The following is a 20305-nucleotide window of genomic DNA, read 5'->3' as shown; positions in this document are numbered from 1 at the left end:
AAGGAGCAGCAGTGCATAGCACAGGTTTCTTGATTATACCGGGGTTCAAGCCCGTCACCACCAAATACGGAGGATGTGGAAAGGTCAGGAAATGACCAGCACATATTCGTGGAGCAATATGTGCCTTAGTTGCTAATGCTCCTAAAAACCAAACAACAACAACATTGCAAAAATTGGACTTTCTCTCAATCGATTTAATAAATTTAATTTTATGATGTCTGCGATAACCTGCAATATGCCACGAGACCGTCTCTGGACAGAGGAATGGTTTTTAAATCGTTGATGTACTTTTCTCCATGCATAATTGAAATCATTTTTATTGCAGCAGGGAGAATAAGGGATTCAGCAATAGTATGCAATTTCAAATTTTTTTCTATTAAATACGAAACTTCTAACGATGCTCTTAAAGCTTTTCAAGGAACTGCCGTATGTTTCTTCATGAAAGATTTCTGACCTTGCATGGCGTCGGCATGGCTTTTGAAAAAGGATTCAGTTTTTTTTTATTAGCTCTGGATGTTTCGTATGCAAGTGTCTTTTTAATTTAACAGGTTTCATGCTTTCGGTAGTCAGTTTTTCATAGCATATTACGCACAAAGGACATTGCTCATCATCAACAACACTGTAGGTGAAGCCGTACTTCATAAATTTCTCTTGATATTTTCTATTCTTTTTCATTCCTTTTGATTTGGAATATGATGGCTCTCTACCAGAATTTGGTGGTTGCACTTCACTTGAAATAACGTTAGTGTCCAAATTTTCACATGATATATTTCTTACCTTATTAGCTTCTGAAGTATCTGTAGCAATATTAATGTCGTCACTCCTCGGCCTTTTTGTTCTGATTACCTATTTGTCCATGGTAAAATATGTATTTTTTTCCTTCTTAAAAACAACGATAATAATAATGAAACGTGCAATACAAAAAGTAGCAGAAGAATGAAAAACACATCCAAGTTGTATGAAAGCACCGAATTACAAAGCAGAATAAAGCACGCGCGCAACACACTTGCTATATATATTTACTGCTACTGCATATTCGCACCTCTGGCCTTTAGGCAATTTGAGAATTTGTGCTGTAGCATAGCAAGCATGAATTAAGAGCTAAAGGGATTAATTGAATAGTACTTCTCGGTACTACTCATTGCTGAGTTGTACTGAGAAGCATTAATATATACTGAGAAGCTGCATCAGTCAGCTGCTTTTTGTGTCCATGGTCAGTGAGCAAATTAAGGCGAATTGCAGCAGCAGTAGGGTTCATTCATATCTCAGACTTAGTTCCAGTAGTAAGATTTCTACACATACAGTGAAATTTTTTACAATTGAAAAAGTAATTTTAACAACAGGTTTAGTAACAACAATAGCTTCTATATGCACAAAAAAAAAAAAATTATTTAAAAATTTCCGCGACCCCTTTCATTTATTGGCGACCCCTCTAGGGGTCGCACCCCACAGTTTGCGCACAACTGTCCTAAAGCATAGTCAGAAGAACAATATGAAACGAATAAGGTAAAATGTGGACTGAAAGCACCATAAAAACCTCATTACATTTAATTTAATAATATATATTATTAGATTAACAAATACAACAGTCAAAAGTCATATTACTGAGTACAAAAAATAAACAAAATTTAAGCTTGATTATTTACTTCATCTGCTTCACAATTGTGCTTTTTCCACTTTCTCCTGCACCTGAAATAAATAAAATTTAAATATAAAGCACTCTGAATTTTATATATATATTTTCAATCATAAGAAACTTTTTATTAAAAGTGCAAAAGACTGACTGGGTGAACTCTTTCTGGGCAAGACACCTGGGGTGGTTTATCAATGTTTCAAAATTTTGCCTGCCAATCAGACATTTTCAGCAGAGAAACAAAAATTTAACCTCACTATTAAAACTAAGTAAATTTAAAAAACCACAGTAGCATAAACTCCAAAAAATCAGAGCATTAAATACATTGAAAGGGCAGAATCTAAGGGATACCTGGTTCCTGGGCAAAGCGATGCTGTCACCCCTCTTGCTAGTGGATCAACCTACCACCTTAGTAGGTATATAGGTACACTGCGTTACTCCATTCACGTAGATGGTAATTCGATGTCAGTATATGCATAAATGTTGCAAGTTAACCGACTTTGAAAGAGGGATGATAGTGTGTGCCCGATACATGGGTCACTATCACAGAGGTGGTATAGAAATTGCAATATCCCTGTTCGACAGTATAAAGAGTATAATGGGAATATACCACTTCCGGAATAATCATCTCATCGGGGACAGTGCTGCGTACAGAGAAAGGTGGTGAACAAGGCTGTCAACATCTATCTTGCATTGTTTCAGCCAACTGGAGATCAAGAGTGGCACAAATCACCGCAGACTTCAACAAGAGAGGTGCCAGAAATGTCTCCACCAAGACCATCAGGTAATCATTAGCTGCAATTAGTTATGGGAGCCACCAACCCATCAGAGTCCCATTGCTAACACTACGACATGGGACTCTATCCTCAACTGGGCGAAAGAACATAGGCACTAGACCTTGGATGATTGGAGACTGGTCTCCTGGTCCGACAAATCCGTTTCTAGTTATTTTGAGCAGATGGGAGGGTGCATATCTAGCAAAAACCGCACGAAGCTATTCACCTGTCATGTCAACAAGGAACTGTTCATGCAGCTGGACAGTCGGTAATGGTCTGGGGCGTGTTCAACTGGCACACGTTGGAACCTCTGGTAAATCTAGATGCATCTCTGAATGGTCCAGGTTATGTGTCCATCCTTGAAGACCATCTGCATCTCTTCATGGTCACTGTGCACCCACAGGGCAATGGACTTGCAGCAGGACAATACACCTCCCCCCACAGAGCCATGATAACTAAAACATGGTTCGAAGAGCATTCTGCAGATTTTATTACCATGGAATGGCCTCCCCATTCATCGAACATGAACCCAGTGGGACATCTTTGGGACTGTGGAAAGGTTTGTTTGTTTGTATTGAGGTTTAATGGCACATGGACTACGCAGGTCATAATGCACCAGTTCATACGGTGTGATGTGTTTTAGGGCTGTGGAAAGGTCTGTTCGAGCTTTGGATCCAGGAATGCAATGGAATTATGGACAGTGGTGCAGCAAGCATGGATGGAAATACCTGTGGAACACTTTCGTGAACTAGTGAACTCAATGCCTTGCAGTGTGATTGCCCTTATCTGGGAGAAAGGTGAGCCTGCCGTTACTAGGTAGGTATCCCATTATTTCTGTCCACTCGGTACAATCTGCAGAGCTAAAAATATATATAAGCAAATAATTACAATTTAGCCTAATTAATTCAAGTTTTAAGTGTCCATCCAGATCCCTTCTTGCCAGCAGGACCAGTTTAAAATTATGGCTAAGGCTCTCATAATGATAGGAGTGCCCGTAGGCAGAATAGCTGAAATACAGAGGTTTGTTCTTAATCTAAGCAATAAGAAGTCATCCTTTTAGGCCTTGCATCTCCAGTATTATCTTGTTCATCACACAATTACCCATGAGAATTGGGGATGGGCTCCTGAGATATGATTTAGAGTGACTATGACTTCGCAACATATTTGGCTGGCTACCCATTTTTTGTGTTCAACAGAAAGCTCTTAATTCTTTGCATAAAAGTCAGGATGTACTGTTATATTGGCTGCAATAAAACAGTTACAATAAAGTTATAAATTCTTCTGGCCTTGGCTGTCCAGAATTTAAATGGACATTTATTTGTTTATATTATTTCCTTAACTACAAAGGTAGGTATACTGCAACATGAATGAATTGAAATATGTTCAAAAGGAACTGCTTTTATTACAAAATTTCAATTATTTCACAACTGATTACTTCCAAGGGGTCATTCGGTGACCTTGGAAGCAAATCATCACCACTCGTAACATAATTACCCTCCCCAAGCTCATTTTGGGTAGACCGGATGCTCCCAGCATCGATAGCCCACAAAGAACAGCAGAATAACTAACCGGCAAACATCTATAATCAGAATTGCCCTCAACCAAATCTGCTCGCTCAGCCATATGTTCCCAGCAAACATGAGTGAATTCCTCAACGATCTAAATATCAACCCTGAGGCGATTTGCATGGACAAAGCCTACAGATCAAAAGTCTTTGCTGATACCTGCACAATCTTGCATTTTTAGATCTTTCATTTCACCATCGCATTAGGTGGCTTCTATGTTAGAGGATGATATGCGCTCCTTCTCCTGTTCCAGACAGCCTGTAGCACCTTGCTGGCATTTCCCCGAACTCTTTTTGGACAGACACAATGTATTTAGAGTATTAAGTTGAACATAATGTCTTAACTTCTGTAATTATTGACCTGATCTCTGTATATTTTATTTTGCCCAATATAGATATTGTATTCATTTTTTATAAGTATTTACCCTCCTAGCATTTTATTGCTGTCTAGGGGTGGATGTAACTTTTCTTTACCTGATTAAATAAATAAATATATCTGGGTTTTACTCTTCATCCTATTTTATATCTCATCTTCAATTTTTCAGGAGTTTATGACCCTATTTCAATATAACATGCAATTAAGTAGGGTAATGAGTTAAAGTTTTAAAGTTAAAAAAAAAAAATTTTAATTTAACTTAACTCATTTTTTCCCATTATTTCCAATACTTGTGAAAGTAATGGATTTCATATAAGAACAAATTTTTTTATAATTTTTTTTACCTTAAGAAAAAGAAACCTAAACAAAAAAAAATTAGAAGTTTAGCACAGATTTCCAAGACTGAAATATATTAAATTGGGAAAAGGTTGCAATACAAATTCTAGCAATTTTGAGAAGAGTAATAAGGAATTAAAGCATTTTTGAAAGGGAATCTGCTGATTGAGTTTTCAGTTATACAACAGAATGGAGCAATGCAGTCAGGCAGGACTTCTTGCATTCTATATTTTCTATTATTTTCCTCATCTTTCTTTCTTTTTTTTTTAATGAGTAATCACTGGCCCCCATATGAAAAATTCCAGCAGCTACCTGGTAGTGACAGCAATAGAGAAAAAACTAAAATTTTGGCATCTTTGCAGTTCAAAAATGAATGGTTGTCAACATAACTAGAATTATTTCGAATTAGCAGATATTATTCAACAGGAAATCCAAAAAAATTACTTTCTTAAATCACTATGGAAACCAAAGATGAAAAGGTTTTTTTTTTATTTAAAAAAAAAAAAACAAGAAAGTGAAAATATGGATTCCTAATTATTTAAGAAATAACTTGCCACCAAAGTCACATTTATCAGAGCACAGTGATGCAGTTGCTGCAAGGCCCTAAGATCATAGAGGATCTAAAACTACACAATAAGTAAAATTTTTTTTGGCTTTTAATTGAATTCCCTTAACAGTAATTACTGGCCTTTTCATTCGTTTATTTATCTATTTATTGATTTTGAATCTATTTATTTCTATTCTCCACTCATTCATATCCCATTCAATTAAAATAGTCTACACATTTGCACATATGACAAACATTAAAAAAAAAAGCCTTCTAAGGATATATGCACCAGGGCCTCAGAGTAACTAAATCCTGCACTGCTTTGAGGGATGTTTTGCATAAAATGTCAAAATATGCCTACAATTACAAATATTCATTTTTAGGCTATAGAACTATCATTTATCAGCCAACATAGAATGTTTAGTGCTTCTGCAGTATTATTTCAAGATGGAAGAGGAAATTATCTGATGTAAATTTTTAAATATAGCAATTGTTGAAATTTAATAAATATTATATGCAACTAAGGTATCCATTATAAAAACAACAGAATAAATATATTTTTCATTTTCCTTGTGCAGTTTTAATATTTTTTTCTTTTAAAAACTTATTCAATGTAAGGTATCATAAGATAACTGTACAGTGAGCACATGGGTCACCGATTAGTTTTCTCTGCAGTCAGCATTTGGGAAAATATTTAAAACTCATTGCAGTTTGGTCTCTTCTTGATTAAAAATTAACACATTAGTGGGAAAAATCAAAAAACTTTATTTATTTAAAAAGTATCACACAGAAAATCATATATGTCAACAGACCGTGTTAGATTGGTGTGACTTTCTCAGGACCTATACATACAGGCAGGAATACAATAAAATCCTGTTACGACACTCCTACTCATAGCACTTTTAACACACTAATTCAGGCCATGAGGCCAGAAGAAGTGGAAGAGTCAGGGATTTTTAACATCTATAGAGTTCCCATTCAACACTATTCCTAAAGTCCAAAGAAGGAATAAACCCAAATCCTTCCTCCAGATTTTTCTGTTTGGGAAAGGGATAATAGAGACTGTAAATTCTAGAAATTTTTGTTTACTTTGCAAAAATCATACCATATTTATTTAATGAAATATTTTTAATATTTCATTTCATTTTAATAGCATAAAGAAAAAGTATTTTGGAAGTTTATAAAATTAGTAACATGGGGGTAAAAAAAAAAAAAAAAAAAAAAAACTTCACCATGAGTTGCCTTGGTTTTGCACTATGCACTTCTCAAAAATTAAGTATATTGCTATTTATTGAAAATAGCATACCATTCTCGATAAATTACGTACAACATAAAACTCTGTCCATTTTGTAGCAAGCACATTTTGCATAAAACATGGTTTCCAAAAAAAACTTTATTTGAAGTGTCATTTAGGAAAGAGGATTTGTAATGATAGCAATAAATTCACTCCTAATAGAAATTAACTCTGTTTTAGTTTAATTCTATGTTTGGATTTATAAATTTATTCAAAACAACAATAAATAATTCTTTATTTTGAATGTACTACTAAATTTTCACTGCATAAAACCCATCAAGAAGGGCATTATTTTATTTTAATTAATATTGTTTTCAGAGGTGTATTTTTGTTAAAAATTTATTTCGTTTAATTTTATTAATTAGTAAGTTTTACAAGACACTGTTAAATCTCGTACAATTATGTTGCAAGCACATCAGAAAATGGTCACATATGACGTCACTTCCTCTGCGGTTATACAGGATTCCCAAAGTTCTGAGCAGTTTTGAGATACCGCCATCCATGGTACGGGTGGCAAACTTTTCCAAGCAGCATGTAAAATAATTACGCCGATCAGCACTTAGCTTCACAAAATGTTTCTACAGAAGAGTAACTAGGTATTTGACACCCATGGCCAAATATCATAAATGGAAATTTTCTTATTATTAATTAGGCTGATCTTTAGAATAGGGTCCTCCGCCCTCCAGACTGTTTCAGTCTTAGGGTGTTTATCCCCCCTTCCTGCTGTTTTAAAATAGCAAAACGCGTTCCCGATTTTAAAACAGTAGTAGTAGTAAACGTGGTATGTGATGCAAGAAAGCAAGTGTATGAGCTTATGTAGCATCATCAAAAAAAAAAAATAATAATAAAATTCACACAACCATTCCCTCTAAATGTTTGTCCAGTTCCTCCTTAAATTTATTTAACCTATTGACTTCCACAACGACAGATGGAAGTTTGTTCCAGCAATTAACCAAACGCAGGCTAATGGCAAATTTCCGCACATCTATTCTACAACTGTCTTTCCTCAATTTGAATTTATGCTCCCTTAGATTCACAAGCAATCTGAACAAGTGGAAGAATCCCATCAGAATTCAGCGTGCTGAACCCATTCAAGGCCTTATACACCTCAATCAGATCACCGCACAGGTGCCTAGTCTCCAGCCACTGCAATTTGCAGAACTTAAGCCTCTCTTGATAAGAGGATCCCTTCATTCCCCTCACCAATCTTGTTGCCCTTCTCTGTACACACTCAAGAAAATCTACATCCTTCCTAAAATGAGGCCTCCAGACCTGTGCACAGTACTCAAGGCGTGGCCTGACCATTGCCTTATACAGAGGGACAATCACTTCCTTTACCCTGCTGGCAAAATTCCTGTATATCATTGACAAAACCCAATGACCTGCTCTGGCAGCCTGTCTGCATTGCTCAGAAAACTTCATATCTGACTGCACAATTACTCCCAGGTCTTTTTCATTTTCTACCACCCTAAGTGTAGTACCACACAGTTTGTACATTCCTCTGGGGTTACTTCTACCCATATGCTGTACTTTGCATTTGTCAATGTTAAACTTCAGTTGCCACTTCTCAGCCCATCTGCCCAACTTCTCCAGATACTGTTGCAGTAGCATACTGCCATTACTTTCATTAACAACCCTACCAACCTTTGTATCATCTGCAAACTTCGACACTAAACCTGATATACCTTCATCAATATCATCGATAAATATACAAAACAACAGTGGCAGGGGGAGGGGGGGGGAGAAATGCACTAACCACAGCAGGTTAGCCATGTCAATCACTGCCTTCTTCTTGCCACTATTTTGGAAGGGGGACCCTGTTCTAAAGTTTTACCATTAATTAATCACTATTTGCATTATAATATACTAAATTAAAAACAACAATAATTATTTAATTATCTGCTGTCATGTAATGACAATTGTTATTTAGGTAATAAGAACTGTCATGCGTTAATAAATTAAAAATTAAATTATATATTTATTGTATTGTATAAAATATTTATTTATATAATTTACACATTTATTGTTTGTTTTTTTGGTTTTTAGGAGCATTAGCAACTAAGGCCATATTGCTCCGGGAATATGCTGTGGTCATTCCCTGACCTTTCCGCATCCTCCGTATTTGAAATAATAAATAATAAATATTCTGTTTATACTCCGGGACGACCAAACGGTCAGAGGAGTTGACAAGATAGACAGAATACAAGAAACAGCACCGTATTCAGCAGTCACGGGCTTGAACCCCGGTCACTCAAGGCACGTGTACTTATGCACCCGCGCGCCTGACCACTAGGCTACGGCGGCCTTCTATTTGGTGGTGACGGGCTCGAACCCCGGTCTAATCAAGAAGCGTGTGCTACGCACTGCTGCTTCTTCCCACCTGGCTACGGAGGCGCGCCTGCACACACATTTATTACATAAAAAATACAAAAGTAGTCAATGCAATAAATATTTTATCTTCAACTGTATTCGGCGCGTACGATGAACCAGCGACTTTGGTCCCGGTCATAGTTGCCATACTCTAGTTACCTCTATTTCTGCTAATTACGTAAAGGAATTTTATGCTAAGCGCTTGTAATTAAAAAAGTAAATAAAACAATTTTACGTTTATAAGGTTAACGAATAAATGGTTGTACATACAGAATCAATGTCATGAAGGGCTCCTACTAAACTGCGAAAAATGTGACCGTTAGTTCGCCATCACGTTGAAAACACGAGTCATAATTTCTTGCGATAAAAGTGGATTTTAAACTGTATGTATATTTAGAATCATTTCTGCTTTTTTTTAAATGTTTACGCTATTTTTTCACATTGGGAGGCATATCAACAAGAACTGCATCTAAACACACATACAACAGAAGGATGGCTATCCCTGTTACAGTAACTATAAAGACAATTATTTTCATCAACTGTACCTCTGTGAAAAAGGATTTTCGACATTAGTTTCAGTAAAATAAAATGTGGACCTGAAAAACAGAATGACAATTGCAATTAACCATATAACGAATTTGTAACTAATCTGTCATTAGTTACAAATTATTAATTTGTAACTAATAATTTTTGACAATTTCAATTATTAAGTGTGTATATATATATATATATATATATATATATATATATATACACACACACTGAGTGATCACTGAATTATGACCACCCTTATGAAAAGTGAATGCGACCCGTTGACCACGTGAGGTACGAGAGTACGTCGACCTACGTAGCATAGATAAGGTGTCAGTGGTTCAGTAGGTAGTAATATTCCGAGCGTTATGGGTAAAGGAAGGATTTATCGGACTTGGATAAAGGGACAGACTGGGAGTTCGACGAGCTGGTGCCTAGATTTCCCAAACGGCTGAACTGGTGGAGTGTTCGAGAGCTGCAGTAGTTAAAATGTACCAGGACTGGCGTCAAAATGGTCAAACGACGACCCGACGGCAAAACTGCAAAGGTCAGCAAAAGGTTGAAGTTAGAGGTGAGGGCCGGGTCCGACGACTCGTACAGACGAACACTGTTGAACTACACATGAACTCTTGAACAGGCGCAACACTTTTCAAGAGTTGACTACCCAATACAACATGGGTCAACCTGGAACAATATTTGCCATGACCAGAGTCGCACGCTCCGGCTATACCAGCAGATTACCCCTACAGAATCCTCTCCTAACCAGGGTTCATCGGCGTAAAAGACTCGCCTGGTGCAAAGGGCGTGTAAGTTGGACGTTAGAGACTGAAAGAAGGTGTGCTGGTCGGATGAGTCGTTATTTACTCAACACAGTGGATGGTCATGTACGGATTTAGCATCGACAACATAAGGCTCTTTGATCCATCATGCATGGTATCAATAGTGCAGGCCGGTGGAGGCTGTTGTATGGTGTGGAGCATGTTTCACTGGCAGGAACTTGGACCCCTGGTGCATGTGGAATAACGTATCACTGGTCTCCGCTATCGTCAACTGTTTGCTGACTGTGTACATCCCGCTATGTTACACTTTTTCCCGAATGATGATGGTGTCTTCCAAGATGACAATGCGCCGAGCCATCGGGCACTTGTGCAGGAATGGTTTGAGGAACACAGTTCTGACTTCCAGTTTATCGATTGGCCTCCGAATTCCGCCGATATCAATGCCATAGAGCATTTGTGGGACACTATGGAAAGGCATATCAGGCGTCTGGATACACCAATCACCTCCATACGTGCATTGCTGGCTACATTACACACTGCTTGGTTGGCCATATTTCCCAAACGCTTCCGACATCTTGTTCAATCAATGCCACGTCAGATAGCTGCTGTACTGAGGGCAAAAGGAGGACCTACAAAGTATTAGATAGGTGGTCTTAATTCAGTGATCACCTCTCTCTCTCTCTCTCTCTGGAAAGGCATATCAGGCGTCTGGTTACACCAATCACCTCCATACGTACATTGCTGGCCACATTACACAGCTTGGTTGGCCATATCTCCCGAACGCTTCCGACATTTTGTTGAATCAACGCCAAGTCGGATAGCTGCTGTACTGAGGGCAAAAGGAGGACCTACGAAGTATTAGATAGGTGGTCATGTGTGTGTGTGTGTGTGTGTGTGTGTGTGTGTGTGTGTGTGTGTGTGTGTGTGTGTGTGTAATTATGTAGAAGAATATGGAATATGAGGAATAGAAATAGAGTATCAGAACAGATTAATGCCATCAAAATAATGATTGAACATTACATCAGTCCGTATATAACCTTATTTTTTATTTTTAAACTTAATACCAACTGGATAAATTGCATACAACTGGAGCAATTTCATAAGAATTTATAAGTATAGGGGTAAAAACTATACCCATGAGGCCAAAGGGCCCAGTATTTAGGTAACCTAAGTTGGACTTTTTTGTTATACCCTATAAATAAACACAGATTATAATCAAATAGTAAAATAATGATGTAGCTAATTATCGATATTTGGATACACTGAATGGAACATTAACTAGGGCTAAATATATCCCATCAATAATTAGCCGAGGCTATCTGTTTTTGTTTGCCAGTTTTTCTAAGTTCAAATATACTTAGAATTTACTGCAAATATACTATCAATTTAGTTTAATTACTTTAATATACATTAAATTTAGCAGAAAACTGGCAGAATAACTGCTAGCCCGACAGATAGCAGTGAAAATTTATTAATAAAAAATAATGGAAGTGAATCCAGAATAATAAAAGTGAGTACGAACTATTAATTAGTGCAATTTATTTATGTAGTGAAAAGGAAAGGCTTATGCCAAAATTAAGGCTAAGAGGAATAAAGATAGTAATAGACCTCAATCTCCCTCGAAATAGCAATTCGAGGGAGATTGAGGTCTATTACTGTCCTTATTCCTCTTCGCCTTAATTTTGGCATAAGCCTTTCCTTTTCCCAAGACGGTCAAAATTTACTGGTAGAAAAAAAAAAAAAGAAGCTGGCGAAGCGAATTTGATGGAAATTGTTGTTGTTGTTGATATTTGGGTTTTAGGAACACTAGCAACTAAGGCCATATTGCTCCGGGGATATGCGGTAGTCATTCCCTAACCTTTCCGCATCCTCCGTATTTGGTGGTCACGGGCTCGAACCCCGGTCTAATCAAGAAGCGTGCGTTACGCACTGCTGCTCCTGCCCACCTGGCTACGGAGGCGCCTTGATGGAAATGGCATCGGAGATAAACCAAATCAATTCAGAGGCCGTTATAGCTTGTTTGTTTGTTATTTGGTTTTTAGGAGCATTAGCAACTAAGGCCATGTTGCTCCGGGAATATGTTGTGGTCATTCCCTGACCTTTCCGCATCCTCCGTATTTGGTGGTGACGGGCTCGAACCCCGGTCTGATCAAGAAGCGTGTGCTACACACTGCTGCTCCTTCCCACCTGGCTAATGAGGCGCCTGCCGTTATAGCACAGATAAATTCTAAAGTTCCAAATTTTACACTAAAAAGCATACGAAGAAGGCATAAACTTAGCCGAGCAATTAGAATCATTTTTTTTTGAATGCAGATCCTTCGACTGAAAGGAGCACAAAGTTCAAAAGGGGGGCTTCAAACATGCTTAGCTCCATACCAAGAAATTTACAAAGGTCCATCAAACAAAAGCAAACAAACCCAGATTACTGAATTTTTTTTTTTTTATAGAGAGCAGAAGATACACGAAATCTAGACACTGCAGAAGGAAGTTTCCTCTTCATCGCTGCTAACAGCGATGAAGAGGAAAAATTTAAATGAATGTACATTAACTGACATCTATGTATCACAGTTCGTAAGACGTTTGTTCTGCTATTACTATTTTTTAATAAAAATAGTTTCCGATAGTAAAAAAAAAAAAAAAAAAATGGCGACTTTTCTTTTAGCTTTTGGAACGTAACCCCCCCCCCCTTTTTTTTTCCTTTTCTACTGTTTCTTAGTCCTGTATAACACGGTTTCACACTACACGAGATTTTATAGAAACATAACTACCCTGTTATACGAAGGTTACTTGTCTGTCTGTGCGCGTGTGTGTGCGCGCGCGCGCGCATAAAAGTAAAGTGCAGCCATTATCAACCCACTGTAGGATGGAAGCCTCCTCAACAATTCATGCTGAGGGAAATGGACCATAATCTGCCACGCTGGTCCAGTGCGAGTTGGCAGATCGACCGTATTCAGCAGTCGGGGGCTTGAACCCCGGTCTACTCAAAGAACGTGTGCTACTGCACCCCGCTCCTGCCCACTCGGCTACGGAGGCCGGTGCGCGCGCATAAGCAATATCCAACAACACGTCGTGTAACATACAGAAGCAATATACGGTACTGTATATATAAAGCAGCGGAAAATGAGAGAAATTTTATTTTTTATTTTTTTATTATTAACATCCTTTTATTACCGCATCAGTGGGCAGCCTGGTTCGGCTATGCAAATTTGGGTTGATTACATTGATTGGAATATCAAGAAATTCAAAACAGATTGAAAAAAATAAAAAAAATTTCCCATTATGTGGAAGGATTTCCCGGCCAAGGCTAGGAAATCCTTCAACATAATGGTTATTGTTCATTTTTATAAACTTCTTTCAGGGTGTTCAGTCCGTAGCGCTTCGAGCTGCAGAAAGACAAGGCATAAATTCCGAACGTATTCGCCAGAAACAGTGGTACTGCAAATTTTGCAGGGAAGATCAGGGAAAAGGTGTTGAACTGCACTGGGTTCATTCTGAGATACGAGGGTTTGTAGAAGCTTCCCAGATTTCAGGCGAATCCATTTGGAAGCATGGAAGTTGTGTCAAAGTGTACAGATTCCTCTCTTTGAATTGATGGTTTCCCAGGGTTTCATGCTAAGGTTTGCATAAAGCCCGCTCTTAAGAGATGGTAAAAGGGTAGCCCATCTCCCTGTTTAGCCATCAGGAGCCAATAATTCAACTCCAAGAAATCTCTTTAGTTGAGTAGAGGAGGCCTCTGACCAGAGTACCGATGCATAGAGCGGTATGGGCATCAAATTCCTCAGAACGTATTCCAAGAGGATACCTCGAGGCCTAAGACCGACCAAATCCTGCCGGATTGCCCAGAAGGCCGCTAGCGTTTTCAGCCTGGTCATCTTGATTTCCTCTGGACGGTAGTGTATCCAGTGGGGTAAGCCCCAAGGTCCGCATGATATCTTCCATGTCTTGCCTTGTACCTTGGCAAAGGCAGGTTGAAAAACCATAAAATGGTTGTTGGATATCGGGGCAAAGATGGCAGATATCCATGAAATAAAGTCCTCTCCGATTGATAGAGTGTGTTCTGGTGGGAGATACACAATGCAGATTTGTATCTTTTTTTTTCATTTTTGCTGAAAATTGCAATGATTGCTTCATAGTTTGGTGTTTTATTGCTGTGGAAATTTAACTGCCTGGAAGAGGTCTTGTAGAAGATGCAACACCGCCTCCTCTCTTATCCTTTCTGGAATTTGCATTATAGTGATGAGGGAAAGAGAGGAGAAACACAAGGTATTTCTCCTCATTAACCCATGTTTCCGAGATGCAGATGAAATCAATATCTTCCTGGAGATGCAGGGCTAATAACATTTCGTAGAAAGAAAGTTACTGACGTTTGGGTTACTACATCCATTTTCCTCCTGTAAATTGATAACGAAGACAGAAGTGGAAATGGAAGATACATGGTAGAAATAAATAAGCGTTTAAAAAAAATACAAAAATATTAAATACCGGGCAAATATAGCCAAAATTATAAGCCAATAAATAAATAATAAATTATAAGCCAATAAATAATAATAAATAATATATATACAGGGTGTCTCAAAAATATTGGTACAAACGTTTAGGGGAGGTAGGTAACATCTAAAGGAATGTGAATCGCATAGGAACCCATAACCGGAAACGTCCCCGTAAGTCGGTACACGGCGCTGTTCATCAGTTCGCGAGAGGGAAATTTTCTGATTTACTCATTCAAGCAGTAGTCGCCGCACGAAGAGCATGCATCGATATACGAACTGTGAGCTGGCAGACATGCACCTAGTGTATGGATTAGCAGAGGGTAATGGACGAGCTGCTCAACGAATTTATGGAGAGTGCTTCCCAGACAGACATGTACCGGACCACCGTTTGTTTGCGCGTGTGCATCAAAATTTGTGCGATTATGGGTCATTTAGAGGTAACAAGAGTAGTGCGGGCAGACCACGTTCGACGCGAACTCCCGCCATGGAAGAAAGTGTCTTGAATACCGTCCAGAATAATCCTACTAGCAGCACACGTGCCGTTGCTTCTGCCTCGTTGCAGTGTACAGCGTGTCTGGCACGACGATTCCTTACACCCCTTTCATCTCCAAAGGGTTCAGTTACTGCTCCCCCAAGATCATCCTGCACGTGTGGCTTTTGCACAGTGGTTTCTTCAAGAAAGTGTTCAAGACTTGAATTTTCCAGCCCATGTTTTGTTCACGGATGAGGCTTATTTCACTCGGGAAGGCTTATTCAATCAGCACAATGCTCATGTGTGGGCTCACGACAACCCACACGGTGTGCGCCCCCATGAGGCACAACATCGCTTCGCAATAAATGTGTGGGCAGGTATGATCGGTGACTGCTTAGTCAGCCCATACCTGTTACCATCCCGCATGAACTCCGCTAAATATCGGATCTTTCTTGAACAAGTTCTACCAGGGTTACTTGACGATGTTCCAGCAAATGACAGACGCAACATTTGGTTTCAACATGACGGGGCGCCTGCCCATTATGGAAGGTGTGTTCGTGACCATTTGAACAGGCGTTTTGGGCGTCCATGGATTGGCCGTGGTGGACCCGATGCCTGGCCCCCACGCTCACCTGATTTATCGAGCCTTGATTTCTTTCTGTGGGGGTTCTCAAATCTATCGTGTATGAATCGCCTGTGGAGACAAAAATGGATCTCGTGGCGAGACTCGTCTGAGCTGTTGCTACTGTCAAAGAAACTCCAGATGTGTTCGACCGTGTCCGCCAATTCATGCTACGTCGGTGTTACGCATGCATCGCGTCTCATGGTGGAACCTTCGAGCATCTGTTGTAACATCATGAAATGCATCCATCTCGTACTCCATTGTTAATATTATGTCAAATAAATGTTTGCCACTAATTACTATCTTGTGTCATTTCTGCTTCTTGTGCCTCTGCTACTACTTTCCCATGATGTTTCCGGTTATGGGTTCCTATGCGATTCACATTCCTTTCGTTTCCAATAGTTCGATTTTCTTAAATACTGGTGTTTTTTACATATAGGTATTATTGTTAATACAATACTGGTCTTTAAGCTAGCCTTATCACGGTTATCTTAATTATCTTAAAAGATGGATTAAACAACAATAGAATGATAATACAAAAGAATAATATATATATATATATATATTAAAGATAATAGAAAATAATAGAAAGAGTAAATCAATCAAATAATACCATTCAGGGATTTAAGAAAACAAAATCCATGAAGGTAAAATTAAGAAAAAAGAAATATAATGCACTATTACCTAAGTAGTGCATACTTAGGTTAAGTTTGCACTACATAAAATTGCTTTTTCTATTATTTCTTTTTTCTTAATTTTACTTTCATTGATCTTTCTTAAATTTTACCTTCATGGATTTTGTTTTCTTAAATCCCTGAATGGTATTATTTGATTGATTTACTCTTTCTATTATCTTTAATATACACATTATGGTTGTAATGCATGATTGCTCTTCAACTGCAATGACCCATAGATATTAGTTACAGTCGTTATAATTATTAACTTTCTTTTTATTACTGATATATATATATATATATATGCTAATTGAGTCCGCAATGCCCTCTATAGTCCAATTAAGTTCTATACATATCTGTTCCATAGTCAGTTTGTCAATGGTGTGGTTTCGCCATGAGTCTTGGCTGCCTGTCTTATTTTTTCACTGCATAAGGACCGCCTTTGGGCAAATCTACTGCATTGGCGGTTCGATCTTAGTATCGTCCGGTCGATGCATGGATTTGTCTGACGTTCGAAATGCAGTGATTCGCTGACCATTAAGAGACTTGTGGTCATCTGTCGAGATGGGGTATAATGGTCAGTATATTTTTTATCATTTTTAAGTTTAACTAGACACGTATCGTTGGTTGTGCACGTTTCCAATTTGGTGATATTTCACACAATTCGGACACTGGTGCTGTCGGGGGCCTGTTAAATTTCCTTATAATTGGCTTTTATATTTTAATTGGTCTTCATATATTGCTTAGTAATTAACTTCCAAATTCTTAATTATACTAGGAGCAGAGGCGTAGCTACCATATAGGCAGGCAAGGCAATTGCCTCCAGGCCCGACGTCTTTGGCTGTCTCCTGTTTTTGCAATTTTCATTAATTAAGTAGGGACCGAACATGTTTTAGCCTCCGGGTCCGACGTCTTTGGCTGTCTCCTGTTTTTGCAATTTTCATTAAGTAGGGACCGAACATGTTTTAGCCTCCGGGTCCGAAAAAGGCTAGTTACGCTACTGACTAGGAGCGTAGCTCCCACAATACCCTCTTTATTATTCTTTATTATTATTATTATTACCAGCCACATAAGTGCAAGGAAGCCTGAGGCTTATGCTGCACCACCAAAAATAAAAAGTTACCGTGAGAGAGAGTCAGAAGTAGAAGGGAATCACCAAGAAAGAGAAGAATGATGATATCCAGCTCAGGACCCTGGGTGTGCAAAGCCCACACTCACCAGATGTGAGCTCCTGGGGGTGAATTTATGTTTCTCCCCCACCCTTTGTTCTTTTCTTTACGTATTATTTTACGTTAAGTAATTATTTCGCTCGACTGGATTGCCATACTACTGGCACATATTTTACTTTAGTTTACACACACACACACACACTACTTTTTTGTGTGCTCTTCGCTCTAATACAAATAAATAAATAATCATTTATTCTTCTGTGCTAATATAAGTAGTTAAGACTCCAAACCGCCGAAAAGGTCACGCCCACAACTTCAAAGCACGTTATTTAGTATAAATTCTGAGTGAACAATTCGCAAAGCGAACGCCAGACAAACTCATTTCCCGTCAAGAGGCGGTAGGACTTGAGCAATGTTTTAGTGAGAGAAAAGCGTGCGGATGTGACTCTACTTCCGTCCAGGAAGGTTTCGCGATGCAGAGACAAGCTTTGAGTTTCAGCGCAATCATGGAAGGAAACAAAGAAAGAAAATTAATTTCAGAATGCGCGCGCATGAGATTTTTTAATAAGACAAATAGAAAAAGAGTGTAAACGGTATTTTTATTACATCTCTTATAAAAATCACACATCTTTTCACATGAACTACTTGAATGATAACTGTCGCAACAAGTTATATTTTTCTATTTAGCAGCGAAATGTCTAGTTTTTTTTTTTTTGTTCTAACAAATTAGTTTGAATTATATTCTTCCAAGGAGAATTTATGCACAAGGGACGAAGTGTTAACTGATGGCTGTATTTGAAGGAGTACAAAAATGGTTCAGAGCTGCTACCCAATGACGCCTGGAAGAGGGAGCCTACTGACTGTGCCTCAGCCCCTTGACAGCATAAATCTATTCCTATATTCTGCAACAATGGCCATTAGAATAACTTTTTTTCAGTCAGTCTTTCAAATTAACATATAGAAGGCAGATTCAAGAGGATTTCCATACAGGAAAAAATATCTAGTGGATGTGTATCCCCCCCCCCCAATATACCAGTGTAAAACTGGTCTTTTTATATAACAGGAGTTATAGAAACCATAATTTCGGTTCTTACCCATCCCCCTCGGAAGATACTCAAAGTAATACCTCTACGTTTAAGCCTAAATGGTTATCAAATGAACTAATGAGACTCGTAACAGAGAAGAAAATGCATGGGATGCATATAAATTATCAAGCGACTCAGAAGCCTATGGCAGATATAAGCTAGTCTGTAATCAGATCACAAAGGAGGTTAGGCAGGCGAAGGCAGATTACGAGTAATCTTTGGCAAAAGATGCTAAGAAAAACAGCAAGGATTTCTTTACTTATATAAACTTTAAAACGAAGGGGATGAATCTGATTGGTCCACTTGACATCGATGGTTCGACTGTTGATGATCCTGCTCAGATAGCAAACAAACTGAATGAGTATTTTGCATCTACATTCACAAATGGGGAATTATTAAGGTTTGAAAATGGCAGAAGATAATCAAATTTTAGCAGGGTGCTTAATGATTTTGTAATAACTGAGAGCAAAGTGGAAGAGAAATTGTTGAAGTCAAACGTAATAAAAGCACTTGGGGTGGATGGGATCTATCCAGTTATATTAAAGGAGGCGGCAAAGCATCTAAGCAAACCCTTACCATAATTATGAGAGCATCCTTGGACTCAGGGGAGGTTCCCACGGACTGGAGATGTGCAAATGTATCCCCAATTCACAAAGGGGGATCGAAGGGTGACACGAGTAATTACAGACCAGTTAGTTTAACTTCTGTTCCGGGTAAAATAATGGAGTCACTGGTTAAAGATGCATTGCAGGATCATCTAGACAAGACTGCAGCAATAATTCAGACACAGCATGGGTTTTTTAAGGGAAAGTCGTATCTGACAAATTTGATTGGTTATTATGATGTGTTTACAAAGGAACTGGATGCAAAAAATAATTTTGATATCATATATTTGGATTTCAGGAAAGCTTTTGACACTGTTGCGCATGGAAGACTATTGTACAAACTGGTTAAGTGGGAGAATACAGAGGGTGGTAATCAATGGGTGCTGCTCTTCATGGACTAATGTTATTAGTGGAGTCCCACAGGGTTCGGTGTTGGGTCCACTGTTGTTTTATATATTTATCAATGATATTGATGAAGGCATATGAGGCTTAGTGTCGAAGTTTGCAGATGATACAAAGGTTGGTAGGGTTGTTAATGACAGTAATGGCAGTGTGCTACTGCAACAGGATCTAGATAATTTGGGCAGATGGGCTAAGAAGTGGCAACATGAAGTTTAACCTTGACAAATGCAAAGTACTGCATATGGGTAGAAGTAACCCCAGAGAAAAGTAACAACTGTGTGGTCCTACGCTTAAAGTGGTAGAAAATGAAAAAGACCTGGGAGTAATTGTGCAGTCAGATATGAAGTTTTCTGGGCAATGCAGACAGGCTGCCAGGGCAGGTCATGGGGTTTTGTCAATGATATACAGGAATTTTGCCAGCAGGGTAAAGGAAGTGATTGTCCCTCTGTATAAGGCAATGGTCAGGCCACGCCTTGAGTACTGCGTACAGGTCTGGAGTCCTCATTTTAGGAAGGATGTAGATTTGCTTGAGAGTGAACAGAGAAGGGCAACAGGACTGGTGAGGGGAATGAAGGATCCT

At 38.6% G+C, this 20305-nt stretch overlaps 1 protein-coding gene across 1 annotated transcript in view; it reads right to left on the bottom strand.

Moving 5' to 3' along the window:
* Galphai (G protein alpha i subunit) overlaps positions 1-20305 on the bottom strand; it is a 180767-nt gene that overhangs the window by 109013 nt on the left and 51449 nt on the right. The window contains exon 2 of the mRNA XM_090371600.1: positions 1647-1689. Coding sequence (XP_090227726.1) covers positions 1647-1689 — 43 coding nt within the window. The remainder of the gene's footprint in view (positions 1-1646; positions 1690-20305) is intronic.

This window comes from Mastigoproctus giganteus, chromosome 4 (assembly GCF_048544385.1).
Source record: "Mastigoproctus giganteus isolate SK-2022 chromosome 4, ASM4854438v1, whole genome shotgun sequence".
Classification (NCBI taxonomy): Eukaryota; Metazoa; Arthropoda; class Arachnida; order Uropygi; family Thelyphonidae; genus Mastigoproctus; species Mastigoproctus giganteus.
This window is presented reverse-complemented; position numbering and strand designations above follow the sequence as displayed.